The sequence below is a fragment of the Artemia franciscana genome, chromosome 17 (assembly GCF_032884065.1).
Source record: "Artemia franciscana chromosome 17, ASM3288406v1, whole genome shotgun sequence".
NCBI lineage: Eukaryota > Metazoa > Arthropoda > Branchiopoda > Anostraca > Artemiidae > Artemia > Artemia franciscana.
This window is the reverse complement of record NC_088879.1, coordinates 9,801,495-9,819,459: the sequence shown is the minus strand read 5'-3', so window position 1 is coordinate 9,819,459 and position 17,965 is coordinate 9,801,495. Positions and strand designations below refer to the sequence as shown.

General features: G+C 38.4%; 1 protein-coding gene across 3 annotated transcripts in view; it reads left to right on the top strand.

Moving 5' to 3' along the window:
- The window catches only part of LOC136037805 (double-stranded RNA-specific editase 1-like), an 86,353-nt gene that overhangs the window by 9,039 nt on the left and 59,349 nt on the right, over positions 1–17,965 (top strand). For all 3 annotated transcript variants that reach the window (XR_010620041.1, XR_010620040.1, XM_065720638.1), the window contains exon 3: positions 4,208–4,324. Coding sequence is in view for 1 of the 3 variants with exons in the window: in XM_065720638.1 (XP_065576710.1) it covers positions 4,208–4,324 (117 nt within the window). In the remaining 2 variants the exon portion in view is untranslated. The remainder of the gene's footprint in view (positions 1–4,207; positions 4,325–17,965) is intronic.

Genomic DNA, 17,965 nt, shown 5'->3' with positions numbered 1-17,965 from the left:
TCCATACTTCATTTCACTCCATTTAATTTCCAAACCCTGTATAATGTTTCATGTAATGCATACTTGACTATTGACATGCTACTTGGTCTATCTTCATATTATGATCAAGTTCAATTGGTAAAGGTCCCCTCTCTGCAATCTGATGACTCTGCAATTCTAATATCAATTCAAAGTGTATGCTATTCTCCCAAACCCCAACACATCACCCACCTTGAAATTGATGTTTGAAACTCTCTTAAAACCAAACTTGTCAAAATGGCAGTCCTGTTTGATTAGCCAGATGCCTATGGAAAAGTAGTCCACAATAAACAGATGGATCTTTTAATTAACCTTAATTTTCCTTTCTCTTTTGTAAGTTTTATGAAGTCTTTTTTAAATGATAGAAGTTTTTATGTTCAAGTTAAAGAGACTAGAGGGGAGACTACTCTCCTTACCAGAGGTCTTCCCCAAGAAGCAATTTCGAGTCCCCTTCTGTTCAGTTTGTATTTTGCAGAATTTCAGTTATCTCATTCATTGTTTGGCTTTTTGCAGATGATTTGATTGTTTGGAAGTCTGGAAAGGATATTGTACTTCTTCAAGGTCTTACTCAACAGGATATAAGATTCATTCAGAGATTATCTTCAGCTTTTGGCTTCCCAATTTCATTCAGTAAAATAAATGAATCATATTTACTAATTGTTCAAGAGATCTCCCCAATCCACTTCAAATTTTCTCTAGTGAGACCGCGTATTGCAACTCAGTGAAGCTACTTGGCCTATGGATGGGTTCCAAAATGTTACAGGATGAACATACTAATTCTTTGAAATCCCTGATCATTCAGATACTTTGTGTTCTAAGTTTGTCCTCCATTTCCATTTAAAACCCTGGAACCTCTACAAAATTCTGCCATTTGAATTGCTTTGGGTCTCTACAAGCATACTCTTTTTCCAAATTGAAATAATTGTCTGATTTGGTCTCCCTAAGTGAAAGAGCATCCAGTCAAAAGAAGAAGTACTTCTCGTGAATTCAGGCTTATGGAATCAACCCTGTTGTGCATAAACATACCTTTGCTCTGTAGTCAGCTTGCACTAATGCACATTCATCTTGAAATCAATTTCAACCAGGGGTCCTAAATTGGAACCAATATTCCCCTTATGTGTATCTCTTTATTGACACTCCAGTTTGGGAAATGAGTCAACCCATTTGTCAAGCAGAACTTATTCTGATTAATAAAAACTTAATTCCTTATTATGAGATCCAGGCTATTTTGGCGTAACAGACTTCAAACTTGTACCATTATCGCAAAAAAATCTCTTTGGATGGATCTGTGAAGGTTGAGCGATCTGGAGCAGGAGTATGTATCCCATTACTGAACCTTAACCTTTATTCGCCCCTTCCATTGGAATATTCCATTTGCTCCGCCGAATTATGTGCCATTCGCGTGACCGTAGATGTTCCCATAAATTATAGCATCATGGCTGAAAATGATATTTGCCTTTCTGACTCCAAATCGGCAATGCTATTGTTAAAAAAATTGATAGAATTGTCAATGATAAGGACTTATTCAATATTAGAAGACAGCTTTTGTACCTTCAAGCCAAAGACAACCAGATTTATTTCCGATATGCTTTAGGCCATAAAGGCATCAAAGGTAATGATACCGCTGATTTACTAGCAGCCAAGGCTTCTTTGCTAAACCCAAATCCTCCCTCTCGCCTCAATTCACAAGAATTAATTAGGCAAGCATCTAATGTTAATCTCAGTAAACTGATTTAATCTCCCTTTCGTACTAGATTACATGTAGTCCTATATTACTGTCTGAATTCAGGTGCCCGTCTTCTCAATAGTTTGTTATTTAATTAAAATTTGTCAGTCACTGAGTGGTGATACTATTTCCCTTAAGTGCCTTTGCTACATGGCTTATGTACCAAATACCTTCACTGCAATTCTGAATTCTAACCTGTTATGGCACATTGATAGAAAGATAATTAAGGTATCTATTAATATCTTAAAGGAGAGACGAATTGACTAGCGATCACTAAATCACAATGAAGACAATAGAAAAGGGATTAATCCATTAAATGAAATGGAATGTGCAGAAGAGAGCAGGAACGAGTGGCAAGAACTGTATTGGTATCGACCAGCCTATATGCCTTCAACTGCTGGGGATAGGTATCTAGGGACAATTACCCGCACTTCCCACAACCCATCAACAGAATCAAGAATTTTAATAGGGAGTACCAGTTACAAGGGAGTAAACCAACACAAAAATATAAACAAAATCCAAAAAATTGAGTCGCCGCCTTAATAATCCCCGAAAATGACAAGCTAGGCAGAGGGTAGCACATGATTTCACCAATTCAATCCAGCGACGTCAACTCCAAGGGAAACCGGAAAAAAATATTTACTAGCTAGAAATTCTCTAACACAATTTTTGAACATACCAAACGAGTAGCAGCTTCGTGCGAACTCTGAGAGCGTGTTCTAGATCCTGTTGCAAGCTGTCGGAGGGTTGAAGTCAAACTTCACTGATGGAGTGTGAAGAATCTGCAAATTGTTGGAAGTTGGGAGATGATAAGTCGATTGATCAGAAATAAAAGATATATTATTACATAGGACAGCAGGAAGGTGGCCATGCAATTGTAAAAAAATGAAAGAAGATATAGAGATTTCAAATCAGGCAGGGTTTTAAGTGAGGATCAGATAGTTTCCTGAATAAGAGTCCTTGCTTTATCGTAAAGCTCCGAAAGTGGCCTCATAGACGAGGAAAAGTTGACTTCCAAATAACAGAACTATATGAAACATTAGACTGAACTAGGCTTATTTTTTTTTTTTTTTTTTTTTTTTTTTTAATCCTGTCGCTAATTCTTCCAAAATGAATCTTTCTTCACTTCCAAAGTGTCATAAACTTTCCGTTTTTTTTTTCATTTATCGTTCCCTGTAACGTTATCACGGTTTAGCTCATTCTCAAAATGCTCTGCAGATCTATATTTAACTATTTCCTCATCTCTATTTGAGTTCTTGTTCCTATCCGACTGAGACAGGTCCAGATTAATTTTCTCTCAACTTTTTATCATACCAATACAATGCTTTGCTATTAAGTCGTCTGGCTATATCTTCTGAACCTTCAGCAATTTTATACATGGTCTCCACTACACACCTCATTGATTCATATTTTAATGTTTTCTCTACTTTCTTTACATTCTTTTTATTCTTTTATAAAGTGTCACTCAGTTTTTTTTTTTGGTACAAATCCCTCCTCTTTTCTGCTAAAATCGAAGCGTTTTCGCTAATATTCCTTGCTGCGTTTCTAACATTCCTCCCTAAGACACTATCTGCTACTTCACAAACTACTTTCGAAAAATTTTTCCATCCATGTTATTTATTGTAAAAATTTAGACTCTCCAGTTTAATATTCAACTCTTCCTGAAAGTATCTCTTCAATTCTTATCTTGGAATTTGTCAGCGTCAAAACTTCCCAGAAGGTAGATAACTTTTCCTGAATTTCAGCTTTAGGTTAGCCCTTGCCACTCCTAGATGCTAGAATTTACTTTTAACGTCAATAGTTGCACTCCTAGAGGCCTTTACTATATTATCTTTTATTCTCCAAAATCTCTTTTGCGTGCTATTTTTCATTTAGTTCAGACAAAAGAAGTTGTTGGTAAGTACTCCTTCATGGAATGTTGAGATTTGTACATTAACGAAAATCAAAAGTAGCAGTGCAATTTACCCGAATTATTCTTTTCTTGTTAAAAGTGATGTAATGGCACAAATAAAAAGGGTATGCTTAGAGTGTCTTACACAAGAAATCAGTTTTTAAACGCGAGGGTTACTCGTGTTTGTTTCTTAAGAAATGTTCTAGATCAAGTCAAGTTAAGAAACGTTCTAGTCAAGTTAGTTGATATCATATAGGACTGTAATCTCTGTTCTTTTCTCTTGTAAAAACCCCTGAAATAAAATTATGGGGTTATAAGTCAATCAAAAACAATTAAATTTCTACTAAAAGCAAATCAAAACGCCATGTTGAGTCTCTTTGAGACTCGGACCGTAGGGAGTTGAGAGCAGTTCGACAATTAAGTAGGGCTCTTTCAGAGTCCATTATTTTGTGCTCTTTCAGAAGACTTCGTATTGGCAATAGCCAGACCATTTTAAGGCCATTTAAATAATATTTATGAGCAGGCTATGGCAATTTCGAAACCTCCTTAATGACATATAATTTTTCGTTCAGTTTTCGGGAAAGGAGTTTAGTTCAACTGCACCTACCAAGAAAAAGGCTTCTCAAGATGCGGCATTTCAGGCCCTGAAATATGTGGCTAGTAAAAATGTTGAGGGAGCTGAAACTGAAGTAAGTATTTCTTAAAGATATTGCACGTCTTGTATGCAGATAAACATATACTTGTTATGAAAGAGGAATGAATTTCTTATTGATCACAGATACAAGTGAAATTTGACAAAAATGAGAATTTGTTAAATAATATATCTATCTCTCTCTCTATATATATATATATATATATATATATATATATATATATATATATATATATATATATATATATATATATATATATATATATATATATATATATATATATATATATATATATATATATATATATATATATATATATATATATATATATACATGATACAAAGTCACAAATGGAGTAATACATACAACAGAAGATACTGATCAAATCGTATTTAAACAAAGTACGGTTTTTTTTCGGCTTGCACCTTGAGTCGGCTAGCACCATTTGAAGTAACCTGGAAAATGGATTGTAGGCGGATACTTTTCTAAATTTCGCCCAAATGTCACATGTTAAGTGTATATGCTAGGACTGTGATGTTTTCTAATTTTTTTTAGTATGTATTTCGATAGTTTACGTAGCCTGTTATTTAGTTATGTATGCAATCTAAAGTCAGAAATTGTATAAACATAACAGAAAATTAAATTACTTAACTGAAACATTTGTTTGATTAGAAGTTAGATAAACTTTGAAAAAGTAGCTTATTTTAATCTATCGATTTATTTTGAAGCATTATTGTATTAAAATTATGACATGCGCCACAGGTGTACAATATCAAGGAATGATTTTCTGTAAGTTTTTTCAAAATTCAACATGTTGAAAACGGAATTCTATTGTAAGAACTGCTTCTGAGTAAAATGAATAATATTCTAAATATTGAACTATATGACGAGATACGAGGGGTGTTTTTTAAATAAGGTTCGTTTGAGCATAAGTTTATAATGAAAGATTATTCCAAAAAAAGTAAATTTATTTTCAGAACTTACATCCTTTGCTCTATTTTTTGACATAGCTGCCAAGTTTGTTCAAACACCTATCACATCTCCACCAATTTTAAAATACCCCATTGATTAAAACTTACCCCAAAATACCCCATTCATTAAAACTTACCCCAAAATACCCCATTGATTAAAACTTACCCCAAAATACCCCATTGATTAAAACTTGCCGCCTGCTCTGATAACCAAGAGATTACTTCCGTTTTTCACGGCGTCGTCATCACAGTAACGGTTGCCACTGAGGTGTTGTTTGAGGTGGAGAAACAGATGGTAATCACTTGGCGCAATATCAGAACTGTAGGGTGGGTGGGCTAAAGCTTCCGAGCAAAAACTGTGCAACAAATTGCGGGTCTGATCTGTTGTGTCTTGCGTTGTCATGAAGAAGGACAATTCCCTTTGTCAGCATGCCATGTCTTTTGTTTTGAATCGCTATGTGTAGCTTTCTGAGGGTTTGGCAGTATGCTTTGGTTCCAACTAAACACTAAACACTAGTATATTGCACGACCAACAAAACACCAAGCCTATCCCAAAACACTGACGCCATTATTTTCCGCTGGGACAGAGTATATTAGGCATTCACCTTTACAGGAGAGCGTGTGTTGCCCTCATTCCATGTTACGTTGCTTTGATTCGGGTGTGATATGCGAAACCCATGTTTCGTCTGCAGTTACGATTCGATTAAAAAAAATTCGTCTAATCCCTCATCGTGATAACGAGTCAAGAACTTTATTTCACACTCAAATCTTTGGTTTTTGTGGTCATCAGTTAGGAGTTGCGGGACCCAACGGGAGCACAGTTTTTGAAAATGTTTTTCAGAAACAATATTGTAAAGCACTGACCTCTAAACCTCATTGACGGAACAGTTATGGTGAGCGCCTGTTCTCACGCATTCTTGCTTCAAATAATGCCACCAATTTATCTGTAATCAAAGAAGGGCGACCGGAGTGGACTTCATCATGGACATTGTCACGGCTAGCTTTGAATTCTTGTCCCTACTTACGCACTTTGCTTTTACTCGTAACAGTATTACCCCATGTTTCGTAAATCTGTCAATGAATCCCTGAAGCAGGCAAGTTCTTTGCTGACAAAAAGCGTATCACTGAGCGAACCTCACACAAGAAGGGCGAAATGATGTTCTTAAACATGTTGAAAGCACAGAAGTATAAAGGTTAGCTACACAGCTGAAACTGAGCACAGTTGTTCCTGAGACATGCTGGTATACGACGCACGCGCTCTTTGCGGTATGCTTGCGAACTACTAGTGTCTACAATAAAACGGACCTTGATTTAAAAATACGCCTAGTATATAGGAAGCCTCTTGGAATAATCAAGGCGTTCTCTGGAAGTTTCTTCTCGTATGGGAACGCCAAAATCTTTCTAAACAAGAAACCAATGAAACTTTTTTTTAGCCGCTGTTCAAAACAGAGAAGAAAAAGAACAAATTCACAAAAAAAAACCGGTTCCTTCTTGGTTTTTCTAATAATTATAAAAATGAGTTGATATATAAATAAAACTGTCATGCACATATTTACGAAATCACTTCGGAAGGGGAGGGCAGAATTTAAAATGAAATGTAGCAAACCGGAAAATTGTGAAAAATATTGGACGTCATTGGGGAAATCTCAAAACTTGGGGATGCTGTGGGGTCTAAGGCTCCCATTTCCTTCTCCCCGGCTCCATTACTTTCCCATTAGTGTCCTATTTGATCAAAACCCTATGTTTGAAGCTTCTTCAGGGGAAACCCTATGTTGTATGTTCTCTTGAAGCTTCTTCAGGGGAACAACGATACAAAAATGGGTCCATAAGCCTTGCAACTGCTGGACGCTATAAACTAATTATAGTTGGTAAAAAGTATGTAGTAAAAGAACTTCTCTACTGAATACTTCCCTTGCAGAAGATGCTTCAGCCAAACGGCAACCACTTGCGAACCCACAAATATCGTCCTTTCAAAACAAATAGAAATTTGTAGAAATGCTGCTGCTACCTTCACTTGTAGTTTCGATACAGTTAATCGTTTTACCAGCACTTTTGGGCTTGAGATGACCCGTCCAAGACGGCAATGCGGTAGGAGTTTGCATCTTGATGACCCTGATCGGCTTTAACCTCTATAGGACCCCCGTTTATTTCTCTTCTAAATAACTTCATATCAGAGCTAAAAAAAAAAAAAAAAAAAATGTTGAGCTATTCTGTAATCTTCAGTAGAACCTTCTAAGATTGTTTGTTGTTAAAAAGATCCTTGAAAATACAGCGTTATGTCTTTGTGGACGCGTCCTTGTTGACAGGGAAAATATTATTGATCTTAGGCTTGAATTTTTCTGAATAGAGAACGGTCCTGATTTTACTGACAAACGGTTCTGATCTAACGCTCTGAAGAACGGTCCTTATCTTACTGAAGAACGGTCCTGATTTTACTTGAAAAGTAGACTGAATAAATAGGAATATATGATTTAGTATTTCGGGCCCTAATGTTGCCGCAAAGTCAGACATATTCTATAGAAATATTTGGTTCCCACATACCCCTGAACAACAAATTGCGTATTACAATGAAACTAGGTGTAATAATGTTTTGTTCAAGTTTAATATGAAAGGCTAAGCATTGTTGTGCAGGCGAACGCCAATAGTTGGGAGGACAAGGGACTGTGACCCGAAGTGAAAGAAAACATTTAGTGTGCGCCAAACAGTGGTATGTTTTCCTCGAATGGTGTAAAATATGAGCTTTTTGACGGAAGCTGTAAACAAACACGAATTTTTGAAAAGTCCTTTCTACCCATTAAGATGAATTTAATTTTGTGCTCTTGTTTTTCTTTATGAAGGGTAACCATTATTGCCCAAATGAATCCCATTTGGGGAGGGGGGTGATCAGGACCTATATCATAAAGTAAGAGATTCTTCAAATGTGCACAGAACAACAGAACGCTCTCTTGAAACTGTATAAAACGTAGATTTTCCCGAAGTGCTTTTACAAAAAATGGCTGACTGCTAGTCTTTGCTAGTCATTAATAAAAAATAAAAAAACTCTCCGAAAAAGAAGCTTTCTATAGAAAAGTAAAGGCCATATTAGGCTTAAAATCAGAAGAAATAAAAACCTACAATAACTCAAACTCAAAGAAACCAGAAGTTACTATTAAAGAATGAGTGAAACAGAAAAATGAGAGTTTTACCGATAGGAAAACGGGCAGTATCCATACTCTTGTTTTTAGTGATGACACCATCCATTAGAAGTACATAAACCCTAGTCCCTGAAGACTACCGCGGCCTAACGACCAATCCTTAATCCAGTTTTCACTTGTCTTTGAATTCTGTTCTCCCAATTATTATAAAAAAAATTAAACTAATTTTGCAGAATTTTGTAGCCACTTCAGAAAGAGAATGATAATTCTATGTAAGAGAGTTTGTTATTGAGAGAATGGTATTTTTATCGTTTGGGAAACGGGTAGTAGTCGGGAAACGGGTGTTGTTTTTAGTGATGACACCATTCATTGGGGAAAAAAAACTTTCGGAAAGTTTTTTAATTAATTTTGTTCGTTTTTGATTGCAAAAAGTTTCAAGTTTTTAAAGGACTCCTTATTTGAAAATAAGATTTTTTTCTCTTTTTTTTGAACATCAAACTTTCATCAAAGTATGAAAACTAGTATCAACGCAACAGTATCAAAGTAAAGAAAGGATCAAAGTTAACAAGGTATTAAAGTAAACAAAGTATCAAAGTAACAATAACTAAGTTCCGAAACTCAGAGCAATTTCTCTGGGGCTGAGGGGGGGGGGGGTCAACCTGGAAGCATAGTTATTTGGCCTGTGAGCTATTTTGAACAAAATGGCTATTTTCAAATTTTGACCGGATGTCCTATGGGAAAGTGGGACGCGGGCTAGTTGGCCAGTAATCACTTTTGACTCGAATGATCGATTGAGCCCCCTCCAAAGTTAATACGACTACCCCTTCCACAGAACCCTATATTCTAATAATGGGCAACTTACGTAAATTATAATTCTTGCCCCAGGGGCTAGGGAAGATTTCTCAACCCCTAAGTTATACTAATTTGAATTTTGGACTATTTTTAACGAAATGGCTATTTCAAAATTTTGGTAAGATACATTTGGAGAAAAAGGCACAAGGGGGGGGGGGGCTTGTTACTTTTTGATCACTTTCGATTCTTAAGAATTTACAACATACATAAATCACAATTCTTGTCCTGGTTAAAATATAAATAAATAAATAAATATATTCGCAAATTTGATGGCAGGCCGTTAAGCCTCTACAAAACAAAAATCTTAATTTGCATTTCTTCTAAATTTGCATAAGGAGAAAATGTCACTTGAATAATATTCATCAACTTCCTTCTTGAATGTCCGTAGGTTTGTGGAGCAGATTACTCTTTCTGGTAAGTTGTTCCAATGCTGAACAACTCGGTTGCCGAAAGTCCATCGGCCCATGTCCTTGTAAAAACGTTCCATACTCACTTTGTACTAATGTCCTCGGAGATGATTTTTATTGAACTGCACGATTTTCTGGGCTGGTACGTTATCATAGGCTCCATTGCAGAGCTTGTACATTTCAATAAGATCACCACGATGGAATCTATAGGCGAGGGTTGGGATTTCAAGCTTTCTAAGCCGCTCTTCGTAGGGAAGGAAGCGTAACCTGGGAGAGAATTTAGTTATCCTCCTCTGAACATTTTCGAGAGCATCTATGTCCTTGTTGTAGTATGGTCTTGTAGAACAATGTCCATACTCAAGAATCGGGCGGACAAGGGACTTATAGAGCGTAGCAAGCATTTTGTCGTCCTCGCACGAGAAGTTTCTTCTGATCATACCAGCAACTTTGGAAGCCTTCTTGACGACAGCTTCATAGTGGCTACTGAAGTTCAGTTCAGAATCCACTAAGATGCCTAGGTCTCTTTCTTCTCTACTAAGAGTGAGTGCAGCGGAACCAAGAAAGTATGAGGACGAAAAGTTTTGTGGACCCAGAGTGAGGATATGACTTTTCTGGGTATTGATTTCCATGATCCACTTCTTCATCCAGTCATCAATTCGTTGGAGATCCGCCTGCAGGTGGTGAATGTCTTCACATGACGAGATGACGCGATAGAGCTTTGTGTCGTCCGCGTAGAGAAGGATGTCAGATTTGATGCCCTCAACTAGGTCGTTGATGTAGAGATTAAACAGAAGGGGGCCGAGAATTGACCCCTGGGGGTACTCCGCTAAGAACTTCTTCTTTGGTATTGCTGAGACAACCTTCTACGCGCACAACTTGCTTTCTGCCAGTTAAGAAGTCCGTAATCCATTGAAGAAGACTGAATGAGGACCCGGATGAGGAGAGACCGTATTTCCTGAGCTCCTTGACGAGACGCTTATGGGAAACTTTGTCAAAGGCTTTCTTGAGATCCAAGTATATGATATCAATCTGGAACCTCTTGTCGATGTTTTTCTTCCAATCATCTGTGGCACAAAGCAGTTGGATATCTGCAGATCGTTCCTTAAGAAAACCAAACTGCTTTTCGGTAAGTATTTTTTCTCGTTTTAAGTGTTCTAGGATGTGGTCTGCAATGAGAGACTCAAGTACTTTACACGTAATACAAGTGAGGCTTATCGGTCTGTAGTTTGATGGGTCTTCTCGTTTCCCACCTTTGTATATTGGGACGACAATAGCTTTTTTCCAAATAGCGGGAAGCTCACCGAGTTCAAGAGACTTTCTGTAAATTGTAGACTAGTGGCTCTGTTATTACCGTTGCAAGTTCTTTGAGCAGTTTTGGATGTAGATTTTCTGGGCCTGTGGACTTGCTTGGGTTAAGTTCTCTGAGTTTTTTTTAGAACATCGCTATATTTGATCTCTATCGATCTTATCAATTCGCTTATACCCTCAATTGGTTCAGGGAGAGAACCTAAAAACAGAAGAGAACTGGCTGTTGAGAAAATTTGCCTTGTCCGTGGGGTCGTGTACCAGCTTTCGTTTCACGGAATCGTAAAGAGATGAGACTCCACCTTTGTTTTTCCTTTTGCTGTTCACGTATTTCCAGAAACTTTTTGGGTTTTCTTTCAAGGAGAAAGCTAATTTACGTTCTCTAAGCTTTCCTTCTCTTCTTGTTGCTTTTCGAACCCTGTTGCGGAGCCTCTTGAATGTTTTCTCTCGGTCGTTACTTTGTCGATTGCTTTTGTAGTCTCTCCATGCTTTTTGTTTTGCTTTAATCAGTTCAATATTGGCTTTAGGTAATGCAACACGGGTGTATTTATTGCGCATAGGAATAAATTGTTCTTCCATTGAGGCTACAATCTTAGTGAACCTTGTGTAAATGGTGTCTAACGACTCCAACCCACTGAATTCTTCAATCCAGTTGACATCCGAAAGCTCTCTTCTCATAGCAACGTAATCTCCCTTGTAGTAGTTACGTTTCGGTGCCACACGTGTCCTCAAAACCTCCGTTTCCAAGCTAAACACAATTACCGAGTGATCCGATTTACCGATTGGTGACAACTGCTTAATATCTGATACCAGGTTTCCATCGCTTACCAGTAACAAATCGAGGATACTTGGTGTGTCAGATCCCCGCATCCTTGTTGGCTCAGATATTAGCTGCTCCAGAAAGTGTTCGTTAATAACGTCCAGGAATTTACTCGTCAAGCTTGCGGTAGATTCCGTGGTGTATCGCCTATTCCAGTCTATCTTAGGGAGATTGAAATCTCCTATAATAGCAAGCTCTTAGCGAATGCTGCTATTTGCGAGAACAGAGCTTCGTCGGATGTGTTAGTGTTGTTGGGGCTACGATAACAGATCCCAAGAACAGTGTCGCTGGTCGTTTTAGACTTAATGCAGATCCACAGACTTTCTTTGGGCTCAATCGTGTCGGTTGACCTCGATATTGGATGCACGTTGATGCCTTTTCGACAATAGCAGACTATCCCTCTACCTGTATTCTCTTCCAGATTTTGTTCATACAGATAATAATCTTCGATACTGAGCTCTTTGACGGTAGGTAAGTATCTGTAGTTTTTTGGTTTAACTTCTACTATTGCCACAATATCCGGATTTTCCAGTTTGATAACCTGCTTTGCTTCCTCCATTTTGTTTAAGAGAGAGTCAGCATTGAAATAGAGGCATTTTATTTTTTTTCGGATTCATTTGTATGGCTTGGGCCTTTTCCTCTTCAGTTTTGGGGCTGTCGTTGGCTGGGACCATTTGATGGTCTTGCTTGTTGTCTCATTCTCTGGTTCCCGTTGGACCTGGAATTGGTGCTTCCAGTAACATTAGAGTGTTGCTGTGCTTGCTGACCTTGACTGCTCGACGCTGTTGTGCCACCTGGTTTTTTACAAGTTCGTTGGTCGATTTTCTTAGATTTGGGGCTGCGCTGAGAATCTTCTGTCGCTTCTTGATTGTGTCGATTGAGTCCTTCAGTTTGACTACTAAGACGCGTGGCTTACTGCCATTTCTTTGACTTCCCACGCGTACGACCTCACGAATGTCGTCGTGCTGCAGGTGAGCTCCCAAATCATTCTCTGTAGTTAGGTTAATCACCAAGTCTTTGTCAGAGGTGTCTTCTGACTCCGGGAGACCAAAGATCGCAACATTTGTCCGTTTTCCTTCTCTAAGTTGTTTTTCCTTATCAGCCTTCAGTATCACATCAACAGTAGTATCATAGCTTTGGATGGTGCTTTCCGCTGGAACAGGAGCTGGGAGCGAAGGACTGGGTGCATTTAACTGGAGCGCTTCCCTCAGTTTTAGCTGCAGGAACGATACGTTTCTTTTGTTGCAGCTCTCGCATTCGTATTTGAAAAGACGTGAATCAGGATCTAGGCTCTTAATTGTTAGGAATAGATCGGCGTTTAATTGTCTACATCCCGCGTGCTCGTATTCACCACAGAAAAAGCATTTGATGGCCGTGGAATTTTCTGTCGGTAGGTGACAGTAGCTGCATAGTTCATTTGCAGCGCAGAGCTCGACCGCTTCAGGTAAGGTGGCTTTTCCCTGTCCTAAGCTCTGATCCGAGATGTTGTTGTTGCCTCTGAATGTTGTTGGCATATCGTTGTTTGTGCTGATCGGAGTTGAGTTGTTTTTCGGCGGTAGATTTGGACTAGGGGCTACTTCTGGGTTCGATAGGGTTTTGACTCCCGATGCAGGTGAGCTTGTATTCGCAGGCTTGCAGCTAAGGCAAACAAAGATGCTTGCTAGTTCACGTGAGCATTTTGTCTTTCCGCACGTCAGATGGCACCACTTATGGCATTTCGTGCATTTTGCACCGCTGCTGCTTTTGGTTACATTCTGACAGCAAACAGAACATGGTGGTTGGTTCATTTGTTTAGTTGCAAATCAAGTAGTAGCGCCGAGTGTTTTGAGCTCGAAATGTCGTCTGGCTATTGAACCCTTACCCCGCAATTAAGGAAGGTGGGCCAAAAAGATGTCCGAATCACTTCGCCGCGATGCTCTGGCAACAATGAATAGAAAAGTAAGGGAAGTTGAGGGTTGGTTACCTTGTCCCCGCAATTTGAGGGGCACGCCCGGCGGGTACCACGGCTCTTGCTACCAACTCACTCACCCCCCTTCTGCTTACCTTTCTCTCGCCACCTCTATCGCAGCGTGATTGCCTTTAAATTTTGGAGTTTCCAATTATATTCACTACTTGATGGCTAAATGAAATGTCTTTCTTGCTAAAAACTAGTCAGATGTAGTCGTTTAGATCGTAACAGCATCAGAATTGATTGTATTTGTTGGAAAATAAGTACTTAGCAACTATCGACCAGTGTTATATGAAGAGCAACAAAAATGGTGCCATATGATATTGGCGATGTAGATGGCGACCTAATTAATATGTGAAAAAAGATGGCGCTGATAGAAATACCTAGAGAAAAGACCTATACTAGGAATTGAAAAGGGTTTCTCAAATTCACCTTGGCTAAAAATCTATCTCTAGAGTATATAAATCAGTATGAAAATAACCTAAAAATAATGCAGAAGCTTTATCCCATTAACAGCAAAGAGTCGAATTTAGCCACAATAAACCAAGATGTTATGATGACAATATGAAGATGATTTATTGAAGACAATAAACACAATAAACTAGAACTTTCAATTTCCAATCAAATGAGCCAACTTTTTAAGTTTGTACGACCTTATATGCCCCCGGGGCATAGCGTACACCACTTGCCCCCGGGATCTGAGGGAATGCACCGACCCTGGAGTTTTCGTTATTTGATCTTTTAATTATTTTGAACAAAATGGCTATCTCAATATTTTGATTGGATGGATTTGGGGAAAAACGGCCTTGGGGAAGGGGGCTTGTTGCCCTCCGATTACTTTTGACTCTTGAGAAGGGCACTAAAAATTCTTATTTATAATCGGAAAAGCCCCTCCGAAGTTTATACGACCACCCCTTCCTATATGCCCCTAGGGCACATTTTACAACACCTGCCCCCGGATTATGGGGAGGACTGTTTTATCCCTGGAGTTTCTGTTATATTACTTCTGGTCTATATTAAACAAAATGGCTATATAAAAATTCGATTGGACGCATTTGGGGAAAAGAAAGTTGGGAGGGAGGGGGATTAGTCGCCATCGGATGACTTTGACTCTTAAAAGGTGAATTAGAACTTTCAATTTCTAATCATTTGAGTCCCTTCCAAAGTTTATACGACCACCTCTTCAACAAAAATCTTATATGCCTCTGCGGCATAATTTACAACCCTTCCCGTGGCTCTGGGGGGAGGGAGGCAGCGTCGACAACGAAGTTTTTGTTATTTTATCGTCGGACTATTTCAGACGAAGTTTTTATTATCTTATCGTGGGACTATTTCAAACAAACTGACTATCTGAAAATTTTCATTTAATGCATTTGGGGAAAAGAGGGTGTTTGTGTCAGGGGGGAGGGTAGATGCCCTCCGTTAACTTTTAACTCATAAAAAGCTAACTAGATCTTTCAATTTCCAATCAAGTGAGCCACCTTCGAAGTTTATACGAACACTCTTTACATAAAAACCTTATACGCCTCCGGGGCATAACTTAAAACACTTGCCTCCGGGTGGCTCTGGGGGGCTTCGTAGAGCTCGGAATTCTTCTTATCTGACCTTTAACAAAATGGCTATCTCACAATTTTTATCGGATGGGTTTGGGGAAAGAGGGGGGGGGGGTAGTTGCCCCCGGATCTTTTTTGACTATTAGATAGTTTTACCAAGTGAGCCCTCTCTTGAGTTTATACGAGCATCCCTTCCATAAGAACCATATGTGCCCCCAGGGTATAAAGTAGAACGCCTGCCACTGGATCCTGGGGGGTTGTGTCGACACCAGTGTTTTTGTTATCCGATTTTGAACTATGTTTTAAAAAAAATGGCTATCTCAAAATTTGTATCGGATGAGTTTGGGGAAATCAGGCGTGAAGGGGGGGGGCTAGTTGCCCTCCCATCTCTTTTGACTCTTAAATATTGAACTAGAACTTCGAATTTCCAATCAAATGAGCCCTCTGTGAAGTTTATACGAGCATCCCTTCCATAAGAAGCATCTACGCCCCTAGGGTATAACTTGCAACGCCTGCCCTCGGGGGCTTTATCGACACCGGAGTTTTTCTTATCTGACCTTTAAACCATTTGTAACAAAATTGCTATCTCAAAATTTCTATCAGATGGGTTTGGGAAAAAAAGGCGTGGGGGTGGTGGTTACTCTTCGATTCTTTTGACTCTTGAAAAGTGATCTAGAATTTTCAATTTCCATTCAAATGAGCACTCTCTGAAGTTTATACGAGCATTCTTCTATTAGAACCATATATGCCCCCAGGGCATAACTTACAACACCTGTCCCCGGGCCCTGGGGGGTTGTGTCGACACCGGAGTTTTGTTGTATGATCTTTGAACTATTTTTAACAAAATGGTGATCTCAAAATTTTTATCGGATGCATTTGGGAAAAAAGGGAGTGGGGAGGGGTGGGGGGCTAGTTGCCCTCCGATCACTTTTGACTCTTAAAAAGGGCGCTTCCAATTTTCAATCGAATGAGCCCCCTCCGAAGTTTATGCGATGACCCCTTCTATATGAAAAAATAATAATAATAAAACATTGGTACCGTATGGCCTTTATTATAGGCAACCTCTGATTAAGGTTGATTCAGCTTTCGAAAAGTTACAAATAATTAGATCCGCGTGTTTCAGATTTTTCTATCCATTGGGTGTTGTGTTTTCTTTCTCAATACGGCTTGAAATTGTCGAAAGAAAATGGAATAATTAACCATGCTCGACAAAAGACAAATTTAGGGAGGAGAGGGCAAGATGGTCCTTACTTTTGCCTGATGTGTGGTAGTATGGACGAGAGTGAGGGTCATGTGATTTATGAGTGTGTAGTATTCAGGGAGTTGAGAAACGAAGTGTATGGAAAGTTTGAGTTTGATGAGAGATGGCTGGTGAACGTAATGAGAGATGACTGTTTTGCTAGTGTTAAAAATTTAGGGCGATTTTTTTGGTTGATAATGGAGTGCAGAAGTAGATGTTTGTGGTTTGTGTTTTCTTTGTTAATATTACGTATTGTTTAGCGCAATAAAACTTACTTATATAATACAAAAAATTCAGAAAGTGGCACACAAGGGGCTGTTTCCACATCGTTGCCAACAAATTGGCCACTTTCTATTAGGGTTTTATCTGTGAAATAAAATTTAAGTGGTGTAGAATAACTCTAAAGAATGTTTTTTTTGGATTTTATTTCATTCGGGATTTCAAAATTTTGTGAATATGTCATATTGGATCCTGCTTATGTCTCAGTAATTTGTGAAGGTGATTTATTTAACACAGCAGCTGTCAAAACAGTTACTATATAAAATAAATTATATAAAATAAGTTATAAAATTTATAATCTATTAATATAATTATATAATTTATAAAATAAAATTATATTGAGGTTCTCTTGATTGATAGTTTACAAAGCAGGCTAGTAGTCCTAATATTTACCTTTACCTCGTAAAGATAAATGAGATACAAATGGCTACATTTTCACCCTCCAATGATTAATATTAAGTCATTTCTTATTTTTGGCTGAAACAAGGTGCCGCATGCCTACCTTTCTTCCAAAAAGTTTGGGGTCGAGAAGGATCATGGGCTAATTAATGCCCTAGATCATCCATATTTATTTGAATTTTTTGCGTGATTCCAGTTCTAAAAAGGTACAACCTCGCAGCTTTTTCTACTAAAATGTTCTTTAATGGACTTGGTCATTGCGGTATTAGGATCCTTGTTTATGAGGTTGCAAAGGTTGTGACCCACCTGTATACATTTTTGGACCTTCCGATCATCATATTCTGAGGGAACGACTGCTCAGAAAGTTTGTTTTGATCACAATTGGGGGGGGGGCACACAGGGACAAAAAAAGCACTAGAGGAGAATGGACAACGCTGCTGTTTTGACTTAGATAAGTCATTTGTCATGTTGAATTTTTATAAGCCGGAACTTTTATACCATAATCAAACAGTTCGTGGTAACGAACTATAGTTAAGGAGCGACCCGGCTCAATAGTAACCAAAACTCTAAAAAAACGGAATTTTGTTAGCAATAGCTACATCAAAAGAATTGCATTTTAATGGTGATCTTAAATATTTAAGTTTAATCAAGTTTAGTCTTACCCATCAAAAGTTACGAGCCTGAGAAAATTTGTCTTATTTTAGAAAAATAAGAAACAAAATCATATATGAAAGGGGCTGGTCCCTCCTCAACGCCGCGCTCTTTACGC